General features: G+C 42.9%; 2 protein-coding genes across 2 annotated transcripts; both read left to right on the top strand.

The window, feature by feature from the left end:
* Window positions 1-9,280: 9,280 nt before the first annotated feature.
* Window positions 9,281-10,240, top strand: LOC123820000 (olfactory receptor 13C7). Its single transcript, XM_045840649.1, has one exon. The coding sequence runs from the start codon at window positions 9,281-9,283 to the stop codon at window positions 10,238-10,240; it is 960 nt and encodes a 319-aa protein (XP_045696605.1).
* Window positions 10,241-19,142: 8,902 nt separating this feature from the next.
* LOC123819991 (olfactory receptor 13C7-like) lies at window positions 19,143-20,102 on the top strand. Its single transcript, XM_045840637.1, has one exon. The coding sequence runs from the start codon at window positions 19,143-19,145 to the stop codon at window positions 20,100-20,102; it is 960 nt and encodes a 319-aa protein (XP_045696593.1).
* Window positions 20,103-22,779: the final 2,677 nt, after the last annotated feature.

Genomic DNA, 22,779 nt, shown 5'->3' with positions numbered 1-22,779 from the left:
CAATGAAGGGGAAGTGTGAGGTATCTCAGCCGCATCCATGAATTTCCCAGGATCTGTGGTTCCCTTGTCTAGTGGGAGAGTCAGGCCCTCGACAAGAACAGAACAGTGCCCTGTCTTACAGGAGTATTTCATCACTTGAGGCCAAGTCAGGTTTCTCTCACCTCCTCAGCTGTCTGTGTGACATGCACAGCTGAGCCTCCATCTTCCCCACCAGGCTCAACAATCAACATAATGACTCAAGGGGTTGATGCCATCTGACCTTATCACTGGTACAAGGCACAGAGTAGCCATGATTGCAGAAAGCTATCTGTGGGCTAAAGAGCAGGTGTTCTCCCTCACAGAGGCTGACAGGGCCACTTCAGCAGTTGACTGTTTAAACTGCCAGCAACAGAAACCAACCCTCGTTTGAAGAGACTAATCAGTCACTTGGTAGTAAGTTAATTGCATTAGACGAGTTCCATTCCAAAAGGGGCAGCGATTATTCATCTTGACTAAATCAACACCTCCTCTGAGTACGGGTTGCCTTCCTTCTCAGCAGGGCTTTAGCCAACATCGCTCTCTAAAGCTCATGGAGGGTTTGATTTAATGACATGAGATCCTGCATTATATCTCATCAGACCAAGGGACTCATTTGGCAAAGTATAGTTGCGGGGTCATGATTATGGGATACATTATATGACACCATCTAGAAGGAGCTAGCCCAAGAGAATGATGTAATGGACTTTTGAAAGCATACTAAGTAAATGCACAGAAATCTGTTGTGTCTCTATAACCAATAATGAATGACCAGAAGGAGAAATTCAGAAAACATTCCTATTTATACCCTGGCTTGTGTGGTTCATTGGATTGAGTGCCAGCATGTGAACCAAAGGGTCGCTTGTTGGATTCCCAGTCAGAGCACATGCCTAGGTTGTGGGCCAGGTCCCCAGCAGGGGATGCACTAGAGGCAGCCTCGCATTGATGCTTCTCTCCCTCTCCTTCTCTCTCCCTGCCTCTCTTTCTAAAAATAAAGAAATAAAACTCTTTTTTTAAATAAAATATTCCTATTTATAATTGCATCAAAAAGCATAAAATATGTAAGAATAAATTTAACCAAAGGGGTAAAGTACCTGTACTCTGAAAACGATTGGGTTGGCCAAAAAGTCCATTTAATTTTTTCTGAAAATAAAAGATGTATTTTTCATTTTCAACAATAACTTTATGAAATTGGATATTTTGAGTATATTGGCTCTCTTGTGTGTGGTATAACATTGATTGTTCTCAATTAATGTTTTGACTTGATTGCTATCAGCTTCAGTTGGTCAAACCATCTCACTTCTGAAATCTAAATACCCTATTTCCCACTTCCATCCTCCTTTGTCCAAAAATTTCTTATATACTCAATGTTGCCTCACTGTCTTTGGAATTTTCATAGAGTTATTATGCCTATGTGAATTCCCTATGTGCACACATTAAAACTTGATTTTCTCCTGTTAATCTGCCTATGCCAATTTGATTATTAGCCTAGCCAGAAGAACTTAGAAGGTAGGAGGAAAAGTATTAACATTTTTAGTTAATACTAAAGGGGTATTTAGTTAATACCCCTACATAAAGGTATAGGCCAATGATTTTTGGAAATTTATACAATTGGGCAATTATTACCACAAATAAATTTTAGAACATTTACATCATTTCTAGAAGTTCTCTCATGCCCATTTGCACCAGTCCCCAGTTCCAGCCCCAGGTAACTATTAATCTACTTATTTCTAAACAATTGTCCTTTTCCAGAAATTTCAGATGAATGCAGCCATATAATAAGCCTTTTGTGTCTGGTATCTTTCACTTAGCATAGTATTTTTGAGACTCATCCAATTGTAACAAGTATCAGTAGTTCATTCCTTTTCATTATGGAATAGTATTCAATTACATGGATGTACCACATTTTGTTTATCTATTTGCCCATTGGTGGATATTTAGATTGTTTTTAGTCTCTGGCTATTATAAATGATGCTGCTAGTAACATTCATGTACACCACTATATGTGGGATTGGTGGGCCATATGGCGTGCATGTGTTTAACTCTAAGAAAGTGCCAAACTATTTTCCCAAGTAACTGTATAATTTTTAATTCCCCCAAGCAATGTACAGCCATTCCAGTTTCTCCACATCTTTGCCAACACTTGGTGTTATCGGTCTTTTCAGTGTAGCTCTTCCAGTAGATGTGTAGCAATCTCATTTGCCTGATGGCTACTAATGTTGAGCATCTTTTCATGTGCTTATTAGCCATCCACATGACTTTTTTAGTGAAGATATTTTAATTGGGTTGCTTGTCTTTTTGTTATTGAGTCACATATAGGAGTTATTTATATAGCCTGGACACAACTCCTTTATCACATATACAATTTGCAAATATTTTTAGTCTTTTTTATTTGTCTTTTCATTTTTATGGTATCGTTTTAACAATAAAAATTTAAATCTTGTGGTAGAATTTACCACTTTTTTAAAAGGAATTTTTGTGTCTTACTTAAGAAATCTTTATATAACCCAAGGTCACAAAGGTTTTCTCCTATGTTTTCTACTAGAAGTTGTATAATTTTAGGTTTTACATTTAGGTTTGTGATATCCATTTTGAGTTAAATTTTTTTTTGTATTCTGTGAGGTAATAGTCTCATTATTTTTTTTCATTTCACTTCCAATTTTTTATTGTTGTTCAAGTATAGTTGTCTCCACTTTCTCCCTGCCATGCCCCCCCACCCCACCCATCCCTGCCTCCCACCCTCAATACTACCCCCTTTGGCTTTGTCCATGTGTCCTTCATACATGTTCCTTGATGGACCTTCCCCTATTTTCCCCCATTATCCCTCTCTCCCCTCCCCTCTGGTTACTGTCAGTTTGTTCTTTATTTCAACTTATATGTAAAAAAAATGGTTATAAATAAGCAAGTAAAATATAATCATCCTTTTTTTTAAACACACGAATATCCATTTTTTAAAGCACTACTTGTTGAAAAGACCATCTTTTCCCCAATTGGATTGCCTTGACACCTTTGCTGAATCAACTGACCACAAATGGAAGAACTAACTTCTATACTTCATATTTTCTTCCATGTATTAAGCTATGGCTATCCCTCAGTCATGCTGGGCTTCCTATGCCAAGAGACCAGGAGGCAAGGATGGGAGTCCCTACCCAAATGGCATGTAACTGATCCTAGTCATCAGAAGGAGATAAGGCTGCTTTTACCCAATGAGGGCTGTTATGACAATGTTTTTATCCCAGCAGAATTCTCATGGTGAAGCCCTCAGAGTCTATTACCTGGAAACCGAATCTATGACCACAGTATTTCCAAGGACAGGACTCTATCACAGCTGTGGAGGTAGAAAGAAGACAGTACTTCACAGGAGAAAACCAAATGTTACCCTGCATGAAGTGAAGGCATTGTGCATTATACATTGTGAGGGGGCTAGGTGTGAGTGTCAGGTTTCAGAAAAATGCAGAGAGCCAAGCAGCCAGCTGAGGGTACAACAAAAGGCTTGTTATGGGGATGTGGCCAGTCTGGGAGTAGTGCTTGTAACTGAGGGGCAAATGAAACTACCTACCCAAGTGACCCTAGGAGATGACGGTGTGGTGGATTCCAAGAAGTGATGAACATTGCCAAACAGGGGGTCTGATGTGTTAACATTGGTTCTGTGTTACTCCAGAAAGTCGATTAATTACTGAGGACAGTTTTCCAAACTTTAATGTGCTATAAATCCCCTGGGGCTTTTGTTCAAGTGCAGTTATGGGTCAGTAGGTCTGGAGACGGGCTGCAGATTCTGCAGTTTTAGCAATATCGCAAGTGATGTCACTGCTGGTCTTAGACCAGACTTTGAGTAGCAAGTACCTAGGACTTTCTGGTAGAAGTAGTGTGGTACTAGGGTACATCCACTAATTTGTCTGCCTGATTGATTTATATCCTTGTTTGAGCAAGAATTTTGAGACAGCCAAAAGTTTACCAAAATAAAACAAAATGACAGAAATTGAGTGTGGGACTATAGGTTCTGCTTCTAGTAACTGTGAAGTGGCTTGCATTGATCCACCCTCTTAAGTATAACAATTAAAAATGTTGGACAAAATATAATTTAAAAACAGCCATATTAAGGCACAGAACAGTTCAGAGAAAGTGAAGAGAAGCCAAAAACTGCAGGGAAGTCAAGACATAGAAGACAGGAAGAACATTTGGTGAGTTTGCCGTTTTTATGGATTTTCATCTAAAGATAGACTTTAGTTGTTGTCACATGCTTTAGCTAAAAGTTGTATAGAAACCAGCAATTTTACTGGTTGAGAAATCAGAATACAGGGGTTGAGGCAACCACTGCATATGAAAGTGTGTGTGTAAGTGGCAGGTGGATAGAATCTAAGAAAGGCGAGAGCCATGCAGGAATAGTCTCAAATTTTGCACATAAACTCTGTCCAAGCACCTGGATGGCTACTTAACTACCCATGTGTGGGGCAGAATTCAAGCATTAGTCAGTCTTTTAAAAATCACTTATATGTGCCCTGAATGATGTGGCTCAGTTGATTGGACATCATCCTGCAAAGTGAAAGGTCACTGGTTTGATTCCCAGTCAGGGCACATGTTTAAATTGCCAGTTTGGTTGAGGTCAGGGTGCAGTCAGGATGCTATGAGATGCAACTAATTGATGTTTCTCTCTCACATCGATGTTTCTCTCCCTCTTTTTCTCCATCCCTCCTCTCTCTTTAAAAATAAAGTATTTTTTTAAAAAAATTACTCATTTGAGATATAATTCACATATTACAAAGTTCCCCCACTTAAAATGTAAAGTTAAATGGTTTTTAGATATTCAGAGTTATGCAACTATCACCATAATCTGATTTTAGAACATCTAATTACCTTTAAAAATACTAGAACATTTCTTTACCCTATACCCATTAGCAATTATTCCCCATCCCTCCTCATTCCCCTACAGTAGGCCACCACTAATCTAATTTCTGTGAAGAGGACATTTTTAAGCAGTTATAATTTTGCTCCAGAAAGTAAAAGAAAATATAATCACAATGAATGAATAGATAGGAAATCTCAGCAGAGAAATGGGGGAACTGAAAAAGGAATAACATGAAAATTCTAGAACTAAAAACTGAAATATTTGAGTAAAAAATACTAACCCACTAGGTTTTTGAATTATTGGAGATGACAGAAGGAAAACTTAGCAAAACAATGCAGGATACACCAATAAATACCATTCAACCTGAAAAACAGAGATTAAAGATAGAAAAAAAGAGTTCTCATGACCTTTGGGATCATAAAAAATGGTCTGATGTATATGTAACTTGAGTCACAGAAGAAGAGAGGAAGAGTAGGGCGGATAAATATTTCAAAAAATAATAGACAAAAATAACCCAGAAGTGGTGGAAAACATAAAGACACAGCTTCAAGAAACACAGAAACCCTCATGTATAAACATAAATTTAAAAACATAAGATTATACAATAGCACTCAAAAATAAAAATGATAAACTATATCACAGACACATCATAGTCAAATTGCTGAAGAGGAAAAACAGAGAAAGTCTTAAAATCAGATTTGAATGACTGATGGCTCTTCATCAGAAAATGACAGCTAGAACAGTGGAATTGAAAAACATTTAAAAAATGTCTTTTTAAAAAAGAAAAGAAACCATTATTCCAGAATTCTATAACCAGTAAAAATCTTTCAAAAATAAATATAAAATAAAGGTTCTCTTAGATAAATAAAACTAAGAATATTTATTTCCAGTAGATCTAAAGCAGATGAAATGCTGAAGGAAGTTCTTCATGTTGAAAAGTTATGATGTCAAATGAAAGCTCAGTTTTTTAAGAAGGAAGAACAGTGGAAATTATAAATACGTGGATAAATAGAAAACTATTTTTCCCTTAATTTCTTCAACATGTATATGAGAAATTTAAAGTCAAAATGATACCACTGTGTTGTGTGGTTTATGGTTTGTGGAGATCTAATACAGATTATGTAGATCTGAGCACAGATTATCCGGGTCCTCTGCCTCAGGGTCTTTCGCAGGGTCTTTCTGCTATCCGAATGCTGGCTAGGGCTCAGATCTCATTGGAAGGTTTGACTGGGGAGGGTTTGCTTCCCAGCTTATTTCCACGGATATTGGTGGGATTCAGTGCCTTGAGGGTTGTTGGTCGAGGACCTCGATCCTACATTGTCTGTTTCCCACAGACTTCCCTCTGTTCCTTCCCAAATGGGTCTCTCCAATCTGGCAGTTTGTTTCATCAAACCCAGCAAGACAGGGTGGTCTCTGGGTTAAAAGAAAGTCACAGATGGGCCGAAAACTACACAAGGCCATAATTCCCAGTAGGCAAAGATCAGTGGGGCCGATTTAGAGGCTGCTCCCACCTTCCAGGTTCCACCAGCATCAAGTGGCCTCCCTGGACTTTGTTCAATACCTCCTGTTCCCTGAAGTTTTTAACCAAATGACTTACTGAGGCTGTGGAAGAAATACTCAAGCCTAAGACTTGTGCCAAGCTGTGTCCCCAACATGGTCTTCCCCTTTCCCCTCTCCCTTACCTATCTCTTTATTTGCAAATTCTCCTCCATTGCTCAAGACCTGGCCAGAAACTACCTCCTCCTTGAAGTCTCCCAAAGTGTGCACAGCCACGTCCTTGAACACTTGGTTTAGAACTATTGTGCCCACAGCTGCTGGTTCCATGTGTCATAAGCGCAGCATGTTTATAAATAATTCCTATCTTCCTGCTGATTTTTCCAAGGATGTTAAGCATTTTGAAGTTTGCAGAAATTCCATCAGGCCATGAAAATGCTTCCCTTGATGTCCTTCCAGTGGCTTAAGAGTGGAAAGTTCCAACAGGAAAAAAAGGAAGGAGAAAAAGAAGTCTTTCTGGAGTGCTTTCAGCATAATTGGATCTTGGGGACATTGACTCAGAAGTATAAAAAGTTTTCTGACTTTCTACAACTCCATTTCCAAACTTTTAATCACTCGAGGGAACACGGTCGTTCCAATTACAGGGATGATTTCAAGTTTCCTTCTACATATGCTGGCGTTCCTTTGGGTGTTTTGCCTAAAACACAGAACCAAGGCAGAGCAGGAAAAACTGGCTTCACCACTTCTTCAAATAAGAGGTGGATATCTCAGCCTGGGCCTTTCAAACCAGTGGTGCTATTTCTGGCCCATGTCTGTTCCCAAGACATAGGGACCCTTTCTCAATAGGCTCCTGATCAAGGTAAGTGAGAGTTCTTACAAGAGTAATCCTAAATCTTTTATGAGCACAGTGACATTTTCAGCTTCTGGATTTTTTTCTCAAAGGGGTTGGGGCTTGAGAAGGGAAGAAATGAAACAATTTCAGCGGTATTACAAAGAATGAGGGCCGTGCAGAACCCTTTTTCCTGGGTCAGAAAAACCAAGGTGGCAAGAAACCTATGAAACTTTCGAGTCTCTTTTCATGAACTCGTAACACTTCAGAGAGCCTTTGAGAAATGAGAGGGTCCCATGGTTTCAGAGCCCCCTTTTGCACAACTCCTGCGAGTACCATTCTCATTAGAGCCACGGAAGTGGCTGGAGCTGTCCTGGAGCTGTGCCCCAGAGGGTATCATTTATGCTGTCTACAATGTCGTAAGTGTCATCTCCTGGAGCTGTGTGTCACTGTGGCCTGGGCTTGAAGCAGCCTCACAAGCTGAGCAGCCCAGACTTTTTGAGCTTTCCTTCTCTACTTCAGCAAAAGGAACCTGTTTTATATTTGAGGGTTCTGAATTTAAGAAAACTAAAGTTCTCTTTCTTAAAGAGTTTGAACATCATTCATCTCTTCCAGTCCCAACTCAAAGAAGGCAACCTGAGGGTCAAAGAGAAGGAAGAAGTACTGACATCTATACAGCAGGTTAGAAGGTTAAGCAGGATACAGCGCGATCTGTGGCTTACAGACCTGATGACTTTCCACAAATTCAGTGCAGTTCCAGAAGGAAGCTGACCACTATCATATGAATGAGAAAATCTCAGAAAGCTGCCTGCCTGGTTCAATATAAGGAATTGTCTAATACTCCAGAGCTCTGCAAATAATGGAGTACACTGTTTGGTAATGTATATTCTTTATTGTTAGAAGATATCAAGCCCAAACCAAAAAGCCATGCTTCAGTATGGTGCAGAGAAAGACCTAGAATGGGAGTGAGCGTGGGACTAGATTACTTGGGGAGCATAATTACTGACAGGATATTAGTCTGGGTGGCATACCTAAGCAGCTGAGCCTAAAGATTCAAGGACTATTAATGTCCACTAATCCTCATGTGGACACTAATCCAGAGGGAAGGTGAGCCAGTAAGATGATAGATAAAAAAGCGCTGCTTTAGTTACCTAAGAGAACTAGGTTTCCAGAAGCTGTGATCCACTGTGGGTTGTTGGAGCTTGTCCTGTCCATCTTATTGGAACATCACATTCAAACTATTAAGGTCCTATCAGCATTTCCAGAGCAGAGTTACCATGGAGACCTCTCCTCTTTAGACGCTTCTATCTCTCCATGTCCAGTCTCCTTTTGTCCTTAAAATCCTAGCTGCATTCTGTAACTCCAAAGGGGCCTTCCATGATCCCTATTCCCACCAATACCCCAAATGCCCTTTCAGATGCTCTGGCCTCTCCTAAACTCTGCTGCTTCTCCTCCCTGCCAGACTGTGAGTCCACTTAAGCCTGGTCCATGAGTCCCCCTTGTTCCTCAAAGGAATGGTCATACCTACATACTGGGTGATTAATAAGTGTTTTGGTGGATGGATGTTCAGACACAGACAAAAAGATGGACAGATGGATGGATGGATGGATGGGTGGATGGAAGGAAGGAAAGCCCTGGAGCTGGTGCTGACCATGAGAAAGGAGATATTGGGAACAATGAGAGTGTGTTTTCTGTGAGAATCATCTGGAGAGAAGAAATAAACTAAGTATTCACAACTAATCATATCACTAGTACCTGCACAGTGGAAGAACATGCAGCAAACTTAAAGTCCTTTCTACGATAGAAGTTTACTGAGAAATTGCCATGTAAGATGTAGAATCACTAAAATGAATGCATTATGTGTCTTGTCTCTGATTAAAAACATTAAGTTATCAGAATCACCATTTTCAACTTTGTAAATTTGACACCCTATTGCTTCTTTTCCTTGGAAAGAAATGGAGACTATGGGCTTTCAGAACTGTTTTCTAATCACTCAGCCTGATTGAACTCAAGACCCATTGGCCTGTGCCTATGTGAGGCAAAGAATGTTAAGTTTAAATCTCAGTATTTTCTTCAGTTGAAAGAGGAGACCTACCATGGAAAGTGCGAACCAGACAGCCTCTATGACACAATTTATTCTCCTGGGCCTCTCTGCCCACCCAACGCTGGAGAAAATATTCTTTGTGCTCATCCTGCTGATGTACCTGGTGATCCTGCTGGGCAATGGGGTCCTCATCCTGGTGACCGTTCTTGACTCCCATCTGCACACGCCCATGTACTTCTTCCTGGGGAATCTCTCCTTCCTGGACATCTGCTATACCACCTCCTCAGTCCCTCTGGTCCTGCATGGCTTTGTGACCCCCAGGGAAACCATCTCCTTCTCAGGCTGTGCCATGCAGATGTTCCTCTCCTTTGCCATGGGAGCCACCGAGTGTGTGCTCCTGAGCATGATGGCGTTTGATCGCTACGTGGCCATCTGCAACCCCCTGAGGTACCCCATGGTCATGAGCAAGTCTGCCTATGTGCCCATGGCTGCCGGCTCCTGGGCTATTGGTGGTGCTGCTTCTGTGGTGCACACAATCTTGACAATTCGGCTGCCCTTCTGTGGGGACAACATCATCAACCACTTCACCTGTGAGATCCTGGCTGTCCTGAAGTTGGCCTGTGCTGACATCTCCATCAATGTGATCAGCATGGGGGTGACAAATGTGATCTTCCTGGGGGCCCCAGTTCTGTTCATCTCTTTCTCCTATGTGTTCATCATTACTACCATCCTGAGGATCCCCTCGGCCGAGGGGAGGAAAAAGGCCTTCTCCACCTGCTCTGCCCACCTCACGGTCGTGGTCGTCTTCTACGGGACCATCCTGTTCATGTATGGGAAACCGAAATCCAAGGACCCACTGGGAGCAGACAAACAGGACCTTTCAGACAAACTCATCTCCCTCTTCTATGGGGTGGTGACCCCCATGCTCAACCCCATCATCTACAGCCTGAGGAACAAGGACGTGAAAGCTGCTGTGAGGAACCTGGTTCTTCAGAAACACTTCGCTCAGTGATGTTTGGAGAACAGACGTCCCTGTTGTTCTGTGACTCTTGGCTTGCTTCACATACCAATCTCCCAAAGAATATACATGTAAAGAGTAATTACCAGAAAATCAAATTATACGTGTAATGGAGAATTGTAGCTGTAACTGGGCCTATTTTTGTAAACAATAAAACCTAAACCCTGATGGGAAATTGACTTGAGAGAACGCAGGTGGAATCTTCTGGGCAAGTCTTAGTTCACCTTTGTAAGCAGGTTGCTCCTTTGTTTTGGAGAAAAAACAGTTTGGTGTACCTTTGTGTTACGTAAAGATTCAAAATCCTACTTTGGAGATAGTGTGGGGCAAAACTTCATGACAAAACAGTATAAAAGATTATCTTTATTATGGATGAAATGGCACATCTTCAAATTTTATTTTTCTTGGAGGCAGGGCCAAATGTGGAGAGGAAAATAAAGCTGGCCTTCTCCCTTTCCCTGAGACTCAGAGAAGTTGAAACCATGTAGATTCCCTGTCAGGCATTTCCTCTGAAGGCAAGTTAGCTGGATTCTGTAACACACATGTGGGGCATCTAGGCCTGGGAACATTCATAGCTGGATTTCATTAATTCCATCCAGGTTTAAGGTTCCTTTTTTTCTGCGCTCAGTAAGCTTTGTTTAAGCACAGAGTCAGTTTCTATAGCCTGGAGAGTTAGAGAGTGGGCCTACTGGGACAGAGCAGAGCAGGGTGCCACAGCAGGAGTCAGAATAGGAAGACCCGCAGAAGGTGAAGTAAGGTACCTGGACAAGAGGTCCAGAGGCAAAATTGAAACTGGGAAAAATGATCCCACAGGTTCAGCTGCCTGTTATCATGAAAGTCAAATTTGTGAGACAGGTGGGTGCCAGTGAGAAGGAAAGTGTTTTGATTTGAGGTGCCAGCAACCTGAGAAGATGGCAGGTTCATGCCTCAAAAACCATCTTAACATCTCAGTGCAGGCAGAGGTTTTTGTACCGAGGGAGGGGGAAAGCAGAACAAAGAGATCAAGGGGAGGGGGATGGAAAGTTCTCTGCATGCAGAGCAGCACAGTCCATTCAGACAAGGACCTCAAAACTGGTCAAGTGATGGTCTGGGGTGAGACCTCCTGGTTTTATGGTTGAAGGTTAGCAAAACTCCCAGAGCTGGAATGACTGCAGTTCGGAAACTGTATCTTTTGGAGCCTTATGCAAACACACTGTTTATCTATAAGCTGCATCTTAGCCAGAGTAAGCATTTACAGAAGCAATTCAAAAGAATGATGGGGTAGATTACAATTCCCCACTGTTATAAAATGTGTGAGGATCTCAGTAGTGAAATTAACAAGGGCAAAATTTGTGAAGCAGAGAGCTTTGAACATTTCTTTTTCCTTGCAATTGGAAAACCATTTTGTTTTTCCTGAGAATCAAAACATTTTAGTGAAAAAAGAGGGAAAAAAAGCTCTCTTCCTGACTTGCTTAGGTGACTGGGGTTCCTCCTGCCTGAGATGTAGCTAGCAACTCTCTCTTTGGCCCCACAGAGCTCTCCTGGTCATGTTGGCAGAAACATGCACACTGGTCCCTGCCTGTGTGGGCTCTAAAGTAGTCTCAGCCAGTAAGAGTGAGCACGTGGGGCACATTCCTGATTCACCATTTCAGAGACAGCATTATCTGTCCCACGTGGTGTGACTTTGCCTTCCCTATTAAGCATGGAGTCATTCTATGCAGTTCTAGCTCACCACGGAGAGGATGACATTATTTCCAGCCTTTACACGTCAAGAACTGGCTTAAAAATGAAGCATACCTGCAGAACAAAATTCCTTTTCCACATAGTTCATTTCGCCAGTTTTGACTTGGAAAACTATGCCTTATCCCACCCAGGTCTTCCTACAGGGCTGAAGGAGGTGTTCCACTGCTGAAAGTACTGCCAGTAGATGGCCTTCAGCTGTCCATCATCAGGAATTGGCTAAAGAGGGCTCTTAGCTAAAAGAAAGCTGATCTCCCAACGTCGTACCCCTTCCTTGGGGCAGCCTGTATCCAATGTCTGATTGATGAGGGATGTAAACGGCTTGCCCCTACACCAATTACTCCAATGCTCAAGCAACACGTGTTCTCTTTTTATGTAATCTATGAACACTGGAAATACTTAGCAAAAATCACATCGAATGGTTGGGTAAGGCAGTATAGTGTAGTGTTAGCAACAGAAGCTTTGGAAACAGACCTTGGTTAGATTCCAGCTCCCCTATTTATATGGTTATAATCTGTTTTATACTGTGTAGATCACTTCCTGGGCATCTGCCTACCACTCCCACACTGCCCACCTCCCTAGTTCAATATTTCCCAATCTTTTTCTTGGTAATAATATGTAGAAAATAATGGGATTTGAATGGCACCCTGGGGTAAGTAGATGAGTCTATAAATGGCTGAAAGCAATTCACCTGGGGACTTAGGTCACCACATGTCCTACTTAGTGATCCTGGGGGTCTCTGAGCTGGGCATATTGGGAGCCTGGGGCACATGAGCTGGGAAGCCCTGCCCGAGGCAGAATGTCTCCTCCCCAGCACCCAGTGAAAGGATGGTCATACCCCTGCTCCTGGCCACAGATTAGACTCTTAACCAAAATTTGGATCATCATAGTTTTTCTCCAAGGAATTTGGGGTTTGGATATAGAGACCCTTGTTAGTTGGCATAGGACTCTTGAACTGAGGAGCCATATAAATCCAGAACTGATGTGGCCATGTGCCTTGTAAGAGAGAGAAAGCTGGTCTGCAGAGATGACAAATCGGACGCATAAAGAGAACTGAACTCACGTGAATAAGAAGTAGAGGCTGCAATACATGAATGAGCTACAACTTGGAGGAGTTATATTTCTTTTGTTTTATGGGCAAATTAAAACCTATAGAAAAGTGGACAAATAAAATGAATCCTTAGGTATTAATCTCTCAAATCCAACAATGGTCTGCTCATGGCCAATCGTGTTCATCCACACCTTCATGGATTACTTTGCCCTCTGCTGGATTATTTTGAAATGAATCCCAGATTATCCCAGCATTTGTGTTGTAGCCTGGGTACCTGGGGTCAAGGGCCTGCTGGGTTTTAAAGTCATGCTTCCTTACAATTCGGTTTGTTTATAAAGCATATAAATATTTTACTGTACTAATGTTATACACGTCCTAAAATGTGTACAAAACTAGAAATTAAAATCAATGAGGTAAAGAGAAGATAAAACAGAAAAAGAAGAGCTAACATGGGGCAAAGAAGAAAACAGGCGTGGATCAAACATTCATTCATTCAGTCATTCATTCAGCAACTATTCGTTAAGTGCCTGCTGTGCATCAGGCCCTATTTTTACACGTAGGATTCATCTGTGAACAACACAGGAAGAAGCCCTGCCTCTGTGAAGCTTACGTCCTAGCAGGAGAGAAACAGACAAGAAACAATAACTAACATAAATAAGAAAACAAAAGAGGATGTTAGAAACTGCATGGAATCGGGACTGAGGCATAAAGGAGGACTGAACACATACATCTGATTTTGCTCCTTCCTGAAACCCACAAAAACTACAATAAAGTGGGGTGTGTTTTTTGTTTTGTTTAATTTTTTGCAATGACAAAATCCACAAGGTTAAAAGGAAGAAGGGAAACATCAGAATGATAACATTTTGAAGGGTGGAAAAATGTATGGATAAGTAGTCTTTTCCATAGTGGATTTGATAGAACCAAGTCCTAAACCAGAAACTAGGAGTGTCACAGGTGGGCACAGGTAACCAGGTTCTTAGTGATCAGGACAAAGAATTGAACCGAACACAGAGTTTGTAGCAGAGAAAATGGGAGCAGGCCAACTCTAAGCAGAGAGATTGACCTCATGGGCTGAAAGGATTTTATTCTTACAGGCGGATCCTTCCTGGCTAGTTTTGGCGGATTTTTATTGCACATGTACAAGTAGTTGTATTACTTTAAAGCTACTGCACATGTGGTCTCCCATGATTTTCCTTGATTGGCCACCAGAGAAGGGGTAGCACAATGTTACTGAATGGACCCCCCTTCTCCTGGGGTCCTCCTGCACTAGGTTTGCCTTGCCCATCACCAGGGCTCTCCATGTTAAAGATTGGTGAAAAGGAATTATTTATTCAAGTTATACAGACTAAGAGTAATGGCTCAATGAAATTGAGCCATTAAAATCCCAAAGTCCCTTAAAACACCCACAAACACACACAGTCCTTCCTTCCCCACGTCGCCCAGTCCGGGGTACCGTATCTCAGGAAAAGAAATGGAAGCCTGTGGCTCAGGCAGCCCCTGGTTCTTCCCAGTAACCCGTGCTCAGCTGGCAGGCCTCCCTCAGTTCCCAGCACCATCAGTTGTGTGGCCGGGGTTTCTAGTTCTCAATCCAAAATCATGTGGCACCTTCTCATGGCTCACCAGCAAGAGTCCTTTCACCCCTTGCCTTCCTGCAGCATCTCTCCTGCATTCTTCCAAACTGCTAAGAAAGAGCTGTGCATCACTGCTACATCTTGCTTTCTGGCTTCCTAAGCTGCATGGCAAAGGGAGCCCCAAAGCCACATGGTTCTCTATCAGAGCCATGTGGTGATTCTTGTCATGGCTGCCAAGCCTGGGTTTAAATCCCAGTGCTAGTCTTCCTCTGCAGCCCCATTTCCAACTCCTCCCACAATCGACTACACTTGCCAGCATTCCCATGTTTTTCCAGCTTTTCTGAGCTGCCCTAGTAAGTCCGGGCAAGCATGGAGCCAATCATCTCCAAGCTCTGACGCAGGCTCTGTAATGAGGGGGAGTTGCTTCCCAGTTACATTATGGGTGGAAGTCACTCCCATCTCCCTGGCTCAGAGCAAGGCCAGAGCTATTTAACATACTATGAAACCAGTTAAAGGTTATAGATATGTTAAATGACCATTCTAGAGGTTATCTGCAAAACTGTTGCTATGCAAAACAACTCTCAGTGGCCCTGCTCTCCGTGTCCCATCCCCTAGTTCAGACTGGTGGGGTTGAGGACATCCCATATTTTTAATATTTCCTGGACACCCTGAGTTCTGGACCCCAATACAAATCCTTCTTTTGGACCCCCTGGCTGTACCCTCTTACAGGAGGGCTGGGCAACAACCAGATTTCTAACATAGTGGAAGTCACCTTTGGGACTGGGGAGAAGGGGGCACTACTAAAACAAGAAGGATTCAATGAAAAATATATTTAAAAACACAGTCCCTAAACCCCTCCCTCGTTCCATAACATTGGCCAACTGTCCCATGTCTACCCCAACAAAAGGTTTGCTTCCTGCAGGGGTAAAACAACAGCTCTCTGGACTGAGGGACAACGGCGCCATTGAGAGCCTGGGAACTGTGTCCTTCCAGGGAGGAAACAACTCTCATTACAAAGGATGGAGAGTTGGAAAGGCTTCTGACTTTGCACCAGCAGGGCTTCAAATTCAGAAGGAAGATGATTTCCAGTAAGTTCCTAGAATTCCATACCATACCAGGGTGGTTAATTTTATACTTGACTGGGCCATGGGGTGCCCAGATATTGGGTCAAACCATATTCTGGGTGTATCTGTGAGGATCTTTCTGGATGAGATTAACACTTGAATTGATGGACTGAATAAAACAGATTCTCCTGCTCCATGTGGGTGGGTGTCACCCATCAGTTGAAGGCCTGAATAGAACAAAGAGGCTAAGAGAGAACTCCTTCCTCTTGACTGCCTCTGAGCTGGGACACTGGTTTTCCCTCTCACATTCTTTCCTGTACTTGCTCTATCTCGACCATGCACTGATAAAAACTCCCTCTTCTCTCTCCATGGCTCGCTGCTTGCATTGGCTGAGGACACTCATTTCACCCCATATACATATTCCACTTTGGCCTGTCCCTAGAGTGGGAAATAAGCACAGTGAGAGCTTAGCAGCAGAACACATATAGCAACCACTTCCTCTGAGGGTGTTTCCACCAGGTGTCCCGTGTCTGGCCACACAACAGCCATGCCTGACTTCCCCTGAAGGGGTGAAAACCCTAAACTTGTATTCTCAGGTGAGTCTTCCCCCGGATAGTGGCAGTTTTTTCCTTTACATCAAAAGCTAGGCTTATAATTGTTATTAAGTTTTATAAAAGGGAACATGCATTATACAAAGATACATTTGTAGGTGGTGAAACTATGAAGAAAATCAAGAGAGCATATATTGACTTTTTTATTGCTGCATAACAAACTGCCATAAAACTAGCAGCTTAAAACAACATCCAGTTATTACCTAACAGTTCTGTAAGGGAGAAGTCTGGGTGAGCTCTCAGAAAATTCAGATTGTTGGCAGATTTCAGTTTGGGGGGTGGGGGCTGTTGGTCTACGGTACTGGTTTCCTTGCTGGTTATTGGTGGGAGTCACTCTCAGCTTCTCGGAATAATTATCCTTGCCATGGTCCCCACCCCCATCCCTAAATCCAGAAATAGCGGGTGAAATACTTCCCCATGCTTTGAATCTATCTGTCTTCTACCTCTGCTATTAGCCAGAGAAAACTCTCTGCTTTAAAGGGCTAATCTAACTGGGTCTGGCCCACTTGGATAGTATATTCTTGAAAGCAGCTGACTTCGGACTTTTATTACATTGACAAAATCTCTTCACAGCAGCACCTAGAGGCTAGTGTTTGAATCATCAGAGTATGGGGATCATGGGGTAAGGTAGGTACCATTAAGTCTGGCCTAAAATAAAATGATTTCTGTGGAAGTCAGCATAGCGATTACCCCTGGAAAAAACAAGAGAGACTGTAATTGGAGTGAGAAATAAGAGGGGATTCTAAGGCACTGGAACATTCAAATTCCTAACCTGTGGTGGTACGTGGTGTGTATTTTATCATTTTCCTTAAATATTACACATATAGTTTTTACACTTTTCCTTATATTTCACAGAAGAAAAAAAATCAATGCAAGGTATAATGATTCATGACCGTGAGTGCGGCATGTACTTGATTGTAAGATTTTTAGAAGCTGATGCACGTGGCAGGTGTGTGTCACTTGTGAAAGAAGTGGGAGGGATCGCCCAAGGCTTTTATTTGTTCCCGACACTGGGCAAGTTCCTTTTGGACACTAAGGACATCTGTGGAACAAGAGCTTAACATGTGCCACCCATCATCTCCAGTACTGGTATTGAACAGAAGAGGGAAACTAGAATGAGGCTGAGAAACTATAGCATCTCAGAAAACAGTGTTCCTGGTTGAAGGAGCTTTGGTCTGCTGCCTGGGTGGTCAGAGCTCTCCACTGGGATCTTGGAGGTGGAAGACACAGATCCCAGCAGAGAGAACCAGCCCTGCTTTCACAGAAGCACAGCTATGGGGTACTCGTGCATACACAGGTGATAAAGACGCAGACAACAGGACATCACTTCTGCGATCAATGGGCCTTCTGCAAGTCCACAGCTGCTGTGAAAGTCTCCTGGGAGGAGCCCAGACCAGGCTCATTTATGACCCTCCCAATGCCCTTGAAAGGCCTGGCCTATGGTAGGGGTTCAGAATCTATAGGGTGGGACACAGACAAGAGGGCACCTTCCGGTCACCTGCTTCTTTCCAACCCCTGAGATCCTGAATGTGGAAATGGCCAAGGGCACTCCTGAGCTCCAGGGATCTGTCCTGCACCAGGGTGTCACGTCCTCTCGCATCTATGAGGCTCTAACAGGCGCCGGGTGCTAGCTGTCACTGATAGGGGGCTGGCGTTCGTTCTGGCAGCACGGGAATGACCCTTCTTCTCTGGTGCGTCCAGTAGCACAGCAGGATGGATTCTTAGTGAGGGAGGGGGGAGAATTTCTGGAGGGACTTCAGAATAAATTGGATCTTGGGGACATAATCCCGAGTGTATAAAGTTTCTGAACTTTGTCACTTTCGTTTCTAAACTTTAAATTACTTCAGAGACTCATATAATCCCAATAGCAAGGCAGTTTTTAAGTGGCTTCAGGTACACAATAGACGGTCCTACGTGGATTTCATCCAAGGGCAAGAAAACTTACTTCCACCCATTTCAGGCTGTAACTCCTCTGACTGCCACTTCAGACCAGATTGTGTACTTTCAGAGAAGTAACCTTCTGTATCCACCTATTTACCAGGAAAAGGTAAGAGAGCACATTTAAAAGAATGTGTACACGCTTGTGGTCCCAGCCCCGTTGCTGGCTTCGTCCCTCGAGACCATGTGGCGTGAGGGGTGACTTGAAGGGAAAGGGAAAGGACACCTCAGTGGTATGACAGAAAGTCCGAAAATGAGATGTTCATGAGGTCGCTTGGGCCCTGGGATGGAATACTGCTAAAAATAACACATTCCAAAGTGAGTATTAGTAGGGAAGCGAGGCCCAGAGAAGACAGGGGACTTAAGGATCGCTGCACACGGAGGGATGGGCGGAGGCCCGTTCTTCTGGCAGCTGCTCCAGAGGAGTTTGGGACGTGAGTGAAGGCAGGAGCAAGTGAAGAGCTCAGGGGCCTGTACGCTGTCTGAGTGAACTGTGAAAGAGGAGGAAAGTCATATGCAAAAGTGCCCGGAGAGGGAAATGGTTGGGAATTTAGGATGAAACCCAGTTAGTTGAACCAGGTTTATGTTCCAAAGGGAAAAAACTACAAATGAAATAGAACACTTCTCACAAAATTGATTAAAAGGAATCAGCCACACGTGGCGTAACATAAAGTAAATGTGTAATTCCTATCTTGTGATTAGGCATGTTGAATCCAATCAGGTGACATTTCAAACATTTCTACGGGATAGCCAAATATCTCAAGTAGGTTTTGATGTAATTCTCTGCATTTTACTTAGAACAGCAAAGAGAACCACCCGTGTTGCCAGAGTGGTTCTCCAGCTGCTCGGCAAAGTGAGTTTCCTCACTGGCTTTCTGGCCACTTTGGGCGTCAGAGAACCACGAAGCTGGCTCTCTGAGTTCCTGCAGGTGACAGTAGATGCACAATGGACAGGTCCAACCAGACCTCCCCGGTGGTGGGGTTCATTCTCCTGGGCCTCTCCGCTCACCCAACACTGGTGAGCACATTGTTTGTACTGATCCTGCTGATGTACCTGGTGGTCCTGCTGGGCAATGGGGTCCTCATCCTGGTGACCCTCCTTGACTCCCGTCTGCACACGCCCATGTACTTCTTCCTGCGGAACCTCTCCTTCCTGGACATCTGCTACACCACCTCCTCAGTCCCCCTCATCCTTGACTGCTTCCTGACCCCCAGGAAAACCATCTCCTTCTCAGGCTGTGCCGTGCAGATGTTCCTCTCCTTTGCCATGGGAGCCACTGAGTGTGTGCTTCTGGGCATGATGGCGTTTGATCGTTACATGGCTATCTGCAACCCCCTTAGGTATCCGGAGATCATGAGCAAGTCTGCCTACGTGCCCATGGCTGCCGGCTCCTGGGCAGCTGGAAGCTCCACTGCCATGGTGCAGACATCCCTAGCAATGCGACTGCCCTTCTGTGGGGACAACATCATCAACCACTTCACCTGTGAGATCCTGGCTGTCCTGAAGTTGGCCTGTGCTGACATCTCCATCAATGTGATCAGTATGACGGTGGCCAATGTGATCTTCCTGGGGGTCCCAGTTCTGTTCATCTCTTTCTCCTATGTGTTCATCATTACTACCATCCTGAGGATCCCCTCAGCCGAGGGGAGGAGAAAGGCCTTCTCCACCTGCTCTGCCCACCTCACGGTCGTGGTAGTCTTCTACGGGACCATCCTGTTCATGTATGGGAAACCGAAATCCAAGGACCCGCTGGGAGCAGACAAACAGGACCTTTCAGACAAGTTTATTTCCCTGTTCTATGGGGTGGTGACCCCCATGCTCAACCCTATCATCTACAGCCTGAGGAACAAGGACGTGAAGGCTGCTGTGCGAAACTTGGTATTTCGCAAACATTTCGCCCAGTGATGTTGGAGAAGTTCTGATGGTTCTTTTCCCTGGTTGCTCTCACCTGAGAATCTCAGAGGACCAGATGCAGGGCCAACTGCCTCAGGGGTTACACAGGTAAATCTGATTCCACAGGGTGGCTGTTTGTGAAAAGGGAATATGTTATGGGACTTTTTTCACATCATCCTATAAGCAATTCCACAAAAGTTTATTCCAGTTGGTAAAGCCTTATAGTTCTCTCTCTGTAATGTATAGTGAACAAATCAATGTCAAGGAAAAGCAACTCTTCAAGTTTTATTGTTTAACTTATAAAAAGCTCTGGTCTAAAGGTCTGTGACTCAATGGTTCCTTGCTGGCTTTCTTTGAATATATTGAATGGGTCCTCACTTTTATGCTAGTGTTCAACTCTTCCTATTCTATATTAAATGGTACTAATATTTTTATTTCTGTGTTCATTGTTTTTTCTCCTTATTAATTCTTAAAACTGTTTTCTGAATTGTTTCCTCCCTATGTCTCCATAATTAGCCCCTTTCCCTTCTCCTTAATCAAGGTCCCCACATTCAACTCTGGGAGCAGAGAGGGTGGTGAGGAAGATGTGGCCACAAAGATGCAAGAGTCAAAGGTTCAGGCTTCTTGTTTTTTCCCTTTCTAAAAATGTTTTCCATCTCTGGGTTCTGTCCCTAGATAGCATTGGCCTCCTATGGGTCATCAGAGTAATGTGGAAGCCGATGTGTGTCAAGGAGGATCCAATTAATTCTATGAACCACCTGACCCTGTTGGACCAAGCATGCAGCCAATAGCCACCACCACTTGCTTTCTCTGTAAGAATCCCCAAAGCCACATGAGGTCAGAGGGAGGTGGATGTGATGCTCACCAGGAGACACGTAAGACCCGCATAATAGGTGAGGAATTCCAGGCCAACTAATCAATACTAAGCAATCTAGAAGTCCAGGGAAAAGAATGAGCAGAATGGAAGACTTCTGATAGCTGATGGAAACTTGTAGTTCAATAGAGAGGGAACAAACTAACAACCAAAACAACCAGTCTTTGCTGAAAAAGAGTTCGTGCAGGAAGACAGTGTAAATGTTAAAGAAAATTCTTATTAGTGTTCTCAGTGAAATTCAAGGGGCTGTTGAATCAGGAAAACAAGCATATTCTGTAAAAAAAAAAAAGAGGCTAGGAGAAAAGATGACTGAGAGATAAGAATATTTTCTTAAGTTAAAAAAACTACATTATTGCCCTGACTGGTGTAGCTCAGTGGATTGAGCGTGGGCTGTGAACCAAAGCATCGCAGGTTCGATTCCCAGTCAGGGCACATGCCTGGGTTGCAGGCCATGGCCCCCAGCAACTGCACATTGATGTTTCTCTCTCTCTCTCTCTCTTTCTCCCTCCCTTCCCTCTCTAAAAATAAATAAATAAAAACTTTTTTAAAATCTTAAAAAAAAACTACATTATTAATCAAATAAATTTCAGTAAAAATATTTACAAGTAGATAGGACAATGCTTTAACATGAATTTTAAAATGAAAAATAACTTGCTCTCCTAGACTCAGAGAAAAAAATAGAGGTTTAAGTTATTTCAGAAAAAATGAAAGGCATGAAAGATAGACCAAAAGAGTCCATTATACAATTCATGGGGAGAAGACAAAGCAGATGAAAGACAAATGATAAAGAGGAAAAATGCATTTCACTGAACAGATGTTGTAGATATTCTGCTCATAAAAGGTTTATCAATCAGGAGGCAAGAATTTTGGCCAGACACTTACCTATATAAATCCAAGAATAAGTACTAATGTACACTAAAACATTCTATAGACTCTTCTGCAGAAGAAAAGCCGGTTCCCTAACAGGGATGAGGACCTGACGGGCACTGGCCTCCTGCCTGCAGCCCGGATGTGGAAGTCAGCAGGACCAGGCCTCCAGAGCTCTGAGGGGAATGGGTTGTGAGTCCGGAATTCTGCACACAGCTGACCACGAACAGATGCAAGGGTTAAAAAGACACTCGCTCTCATGTGAAAACATAGAAACAGCACACCCCCACAGAATCTTTCCAGAAAAGAAACTATATTTAGAAAGTTCTCCTAATAAACATTTTTTTAAATAACTGAAAGTATGTGATAGACATTGTATGTAAACACAGCAGAGAAAGATGAAACACATAAGGCCAATAAACTCTAATTAATCCTTGACACCAAAACTGCAAAGATTAATATATGACAGAGTTATCAGAGGTAACCACACAGAGGTAAGCAGTGACAATGGAGCAATGGTATAATTCCAGCTACGAGTCTGGATGGCTTCATCAAGCTGGGGGGTTGAACACCTTAGGTTGGGTCAGTATTCAAAGTTCAGTCAACGCAATCTACCATAGTAACAGGCTATAGAAGAAAAACTACATGATTGTATCAAGTGAGACAGGAAAGGCATTTGAAAAAACAACACCCTCTCATGATAAACATTTTCAGCATCAAACTGGAAGTCCCAGTGCAGTGAGGCAAGAAAAAAAGACAAGTCTAACATTTTTGAAAGAAGAAAAATAAACTGTCATTACTCACAGATGTCATTATTACCTATATGTAGAAAATTTAAATAAGTTAGAGATACAAGTATTAAAAAGAGAGTTAAGCAAGGTCCACAGTCACTAAATCAATATACAAAAATTCTATTGCATTTCCATATTCCCACAATAAGTTATGAAA

The sequence above is a fragment of the Phyllostomus hastatus genome, unplaced genomic scaffold (assembly GCF_019186645.2).
Source record: "Phyllostomus hastatus isolate PE091 unplaced genomic scaffold, TTU_PhHast_1.1 phas_contig_34, whole genome shotgun sequence".
Taxonomy (NCBI): Eukaryota; Metazoa; Chordata; class Mammalia; order Chiroptera; family Phyllostomidae; genus Phyllostomus; species Phyllostomus hastatus.
Note: the sequence above shows the minus strand (reverse complement) of the source record. Positions and strands in the feature narration are given on the sequence as shown.

What these genes read in the sequence shown, in the direction of transcription:
- LOC123820000 (XM_045840649.1), top strand. Translation starts at nt 9,281, where the DNA reads ATGGAAAGTGCGAACCAGACAGCCTCTATGACACAATTTATTCTCCTG.
- LOC123819991 (XM_045840637.1), top strand. Translation starts at nt 19,143, where the DNA reads ATGGACAGGTCCAACCAGACCTCCCCGGTGGTGGGGTTCATTCTCCTG.